The following is a 4233-nucleotide window of genomic DNA, read 5'->3' as shown; positions in this document are numbered from 1 at the left end:
TCCATCAAAAAACATCTTTAAAAAATAAAACAAATGATAATACCCAGTGCTGGTAATAGCGTGAGGAAGCCAACACTCTCAGACAACACTGGTCCAAGTGAAAATGCTACAACTATAGCAGTTACCACAATGGATTGAATACAAGTATCTCCACTTCCTCCTGAAACATCACAAAAAAGACAGGACAAATTTTAAAAGGTAGAAACCCATCAGGACAGAGTACAGGAGAGCAGACAAGATGTCAACAGACTTGGAAGACAGAAAGCAGAACGGTGAATGGCAGCTGATGGATTGCATCAGAGAAGGCTGGAAACTGAATGCCAACCAGAAGCAAGCCGGGTGTGCCTCTGAACCGCAGAAACGCCCAGGAATTGGAGGTACCAGCTATGTCAGAAGGCGGGGTGGGGTGGAGCCAAAAACAGGAAGGGCTGTTGAAAGCACAGTGTGTTTACAAAGCACTCAGACTTCACAGCCCAGGTAACTGACCAGCCAAGGCATTTAGCTCTCCCCCTGCCCAGCAGGAGGAGGCGTCTCCTCTGGAGAAGCTAAACCAGAGAAGCTCCAGACCTAGGGACACTGGGCACACCAGAGGGCAAGGCTGTCACTACACTGGAAAGGGAAGTGGGATAAAGGGAGGGAGGATTCTTCAGAGGCTTCATATCAAACGATGAGACCCCAACTTCCCTCCCCTACTGACCCTCCAAGAATGCTGGCAGCCTGGATTCTACCCTCCAGGCAGGAGATCAGGGAGTCTTTCTCAACAGAACCAGATGGCTTGGGACTTCCCTGGTGGCGCAGTGGTTAAGAATCTGCCTGCTAACGCAGGGGACATGGGTTCAACCCGTGGTCCGGGAAGATCCCACATGCCACAGAGCAACTAAGCCCGTGCGCCACAACTACTGAGCCTGCGCTCTAGAGCCCGCGTGCCACAACTACTGAGCCCACGCACCTGGAGCCCGTGCTCCGCAACGAGAAGCCACTGCAATGAGAAGCCCGCGCACCGCAACGAAGAGTAGCTCCCGCTCCCCTCAACTAGAGAAAGCCCGTGCAGCAACGAAGACCCAACGCAGCCAAAAATAAACACATAAATAAATTTATTTTTTTTTTAAAAAGAAAATGAAATAAAAGTAACCTCAAACCCTGAGAATGCCATCTTATAGTTTACAAAACACTTTCACAATCATTGTCCTGCTCAAGCATCACAAACATCCCACAAAGCAGAGACATTTTACAACTGTGTAGACCAGAAAACAGGTTCAGAGGAAAGTGACTTGCCCATAAGTAAGGCAAGAAGCCAAGACTTAATCACAAGCCCCAACTTGGTCAGCTCGGCAAAATTGCAAGCAACACACCAGCTGTGTCCCAGTCAACCTCAGATAAACCTGTCTGAACCCAAGGGGCTCTCTCTGCAACCCAGAAAAATGCTACCTGGGCAGCTCAGGTAATACACAACCAAATCAAGGTGATGGGATTTCAGGAAACCACCAAACCACCAAAGCCAACCCCTGGTATCACCCCGACAGGAACACCGCCAACTTCACAAACTGACCTCAGCCTCTGACAGTCCCCCGACCACATGGACAGAGAGGGTCCACCAGGAGCCCCCCACCCCAACTCTGGCGTGTTGCCAGCTGGCCCTCACCTGGCCCAGACCTTGTCCAAGCTGACCCCCCACTCCCCACCATCCCAACGTACCTGGTCCCGTATCCCAGGCCTCGCTGATCAGATCAACAGCAGCACAAAGCGGCCGGAGCTGAAGCCGCTGAAACAAAGTAGAAATCAACAGGAAGCGTGAGAATCACCTTCTGACAAAAGAGGTACAAGGACAGGAAGTGGGTTCAGGCCAGGAAGGCTGGGGCCGGCCTTCTAGAAGTGAGGCAACCCTGCCAGCCTCATCGCTCAGCTGTTGTTGAACAAGACTTCAGGGCTGGGGAAGGGAAAAAAAGAAATTCAAGCCCTAACTCTTTAGCCAGAACCTCAAGCTTCCCCATGTCCACTATATGCATGTATGTCTCCAGCCCTGTATTTGAGGGGAAAGGCGAGGTGAAGAAGAGATGCACAGAGCCCGGCAGAGCACACATGTGGTACTTAAAAGAAAGAACTTGAAGTCAGATAGCCTCCACCTACCACTTTTAGCGGCGAGACCTTGAACGGGTTGCCGTGCGTCTCTGCATTTTCCCAAAATGAAATGCCGTACTGACCTCACAGTATTGTTTGGGCTTAAATGAGATAACGTGTGTAATTGGCTTCATATACATCCAATTAGTCCCTTTAGTGGGTTGTGGCGTCCCCCCTCCTTTCTCCCTCTCCAAATCTGACCCACTCCTTTAGTCTTTGTCAGGTCAGACCACCCTGGTCTGAAGAGTCACCCCAAACACCTCTCACCTCCAAAGCGGCTGCAGGTCCCGTGTGTCATTAAGTCCCACCACGTAGGACAAGCACCATTGCTAAGAACTGCTACTGAGGCCCTTCACTGATAATTCCTTCCCACGGTGACGTTTATCTCCCCAAGGTCACCCAGAGAGGGAAAGGGCTGCGTGGATTTGTCTCTGTATCCCCGGGAGCATCCAGCAGAGCACCGGAAGTTCGTCCGTAAATGTTCATGGACCTTTAAGATGCTACGGAGCTTTCAGGCTGACGGCGGGGCAGCTGGGGAGCACGCCGACCCGCCCTGGAGGAGGCTTATGCGGGATTTCAAGTGATTGCAAGAGGACCCACCTGTGCGTGTCAGTGGCGCACCATCTGAAAACAACATCATGCACTGGAATGCAGTTATATTTGGACCAGAAGGGACATCCTTTGAAGATGGTACTTTTAAACCAGTAATAGAATTTTCTGAGGAGTATCCAAATATACTGCCAGCTGTTAGGTTTTTATCCAAAATGTTTCATCCGAATGTGTATGCTGATGGTAGCATATGTTTAGATATCCTTCAGGATCAGTGGAGTCCAATATATGAAGTAGCTTCTCTCTTAACATCAATTCAGTCCCTGCTGGATGAACCGAATCCAAATAGTCCAGCCAATAGCCAGGCAGCACAGCTTTATCAGGAAAACAAACGAGGATATGAGAAAAGAGTTTCGGCCATTATTGAACAAAGCTGGAATGATTCATAATACACAACTGGTCTGTTAATCTTTTTCATCACTGTTGTGTATAATTTACCTCGCAGTAGAAAGGCTAACAAATTTTAAGTGCCACAGGTTTTAAGGATTCTGCAGGAAAAAGAAGTCCTTCAGTTTAGAACCTACAAAAGCTAATGTATCTTGATTAATGTACTTTTTATTGCACTGCTTGCATTTATGTAAGCAATAACTAAGTTATTGCTTACATAAATGTGTAATATATCCTGCTTGTATTTTTTCCAAGTGTATAATGCTAGTGTGGAGTTTTCATGACAGAATATGCACATTTTGTAAATCTGTACTTTTTTCAAATATTGAATGCCTTATTTTTGTATTCTTTAGATTTTTTAATTGGAGGAAAGCACTTAAAGTTTTTTATATATGAATATTACATGTAAAGCTGTTAAAATACATAACTTCAGGGCCAAAAAAAAAGATGCTATGGAAACACCGCCCTATTTAAAGCGTTTCGGTAAACTCAGGCATCTGGGCTGAGGTCGCCATAGCAATGGTTTTGCAGGCTGTGGCAGAGCCTTGCAGGAGGGCAGGACCAGGGCGATCCCTGGCTCCTCTAAGCTCTTCTCACAACCCCTAAAGCCCCTAAAGATGTGAAATGGGGGAGTGTGATGAAAGCTGCAGCTCAAGCTGCCTGGAAAAACTGCTTCCCATCCCGCCCCCATCTCCCGAAGGAAGCCTGCGTAGCCTGCAGCCTACTTAAATCGCCCTCAAAAGCAGCCTTACGTTTACAACCTGATCAGGAGACCTGCTCTCCTCCTGGCTCTCTGTCCTCAGCCAGATGACAATAAGGTCCCCTTTTTTTCAGGTGACAGATAGATATCTTGATAGCTAAGACGGCACCTTCTTAAGGATTGCCCCTCACCTCTTGCTCCCTCCAAGGTACCACCCCACCAGGGCTGCCTGTCTCCATACTTCTCATAGTGTAACCCCAAGCCTTGTTGAGGCTTCCTAGGCGCCAGGCACTGTGGTGTTTTACATACAATATCCTGCTTTAACCTTCAAATAACTCTCTAAGTAAAGGCCGTCACCATTTCCATTTTACAGATGAGGAAACTGAGACCCCCAAGAGGTCACGCAACTGGCCCAACTT

The 4233-nt window shown here is 48.1% G+C and overlaps 1 protein-coding gene across 1 annotated transcript; it reads left to right on the top strand.

Moving 5' to 3' along the window:
* Window positions 1–2676: 2676 nt before the first annotated feature.
* On the top strand, window positions 2677–3209 carry LOC132355282 (ubiquitin-conjugating enzyme E2 B-like). The gene has a single exon (XM_059907538.1). It carries the CDS (start codon window positions 2757–2759, stop codon window positions 3114–3116), a length of 360 nt encoding a protein of 119 aa, XP_059763521.1. The 5' UTR covers window positions 2677–2756; the 3' UTR covers window positions 3117–3209.
* The last annotated feature ends 1024 nt before the right edge of the window (window positions 3210–4233 follow it).

The sequence above is a fragment of the Balaenoptera ricei genome, chromosome 20 (genome assembly GCF_028023285.1).
Source record: "Balaenoptera ricei isolate mBalRic1 chromosome 20, mBalRic1.hap2, whole genome shotgun sequence".
NCBI lineage: Eukaryota > Metazoa > Chordata > Mammalia > Artiodactyla > Balaenopteridae > Balaenoptera > Balaenoptera ricei.
Note: the sequence above shows the minus strand (reverse complement) of the source record. Positions and strands in the feature narration are given on the sequence as shown.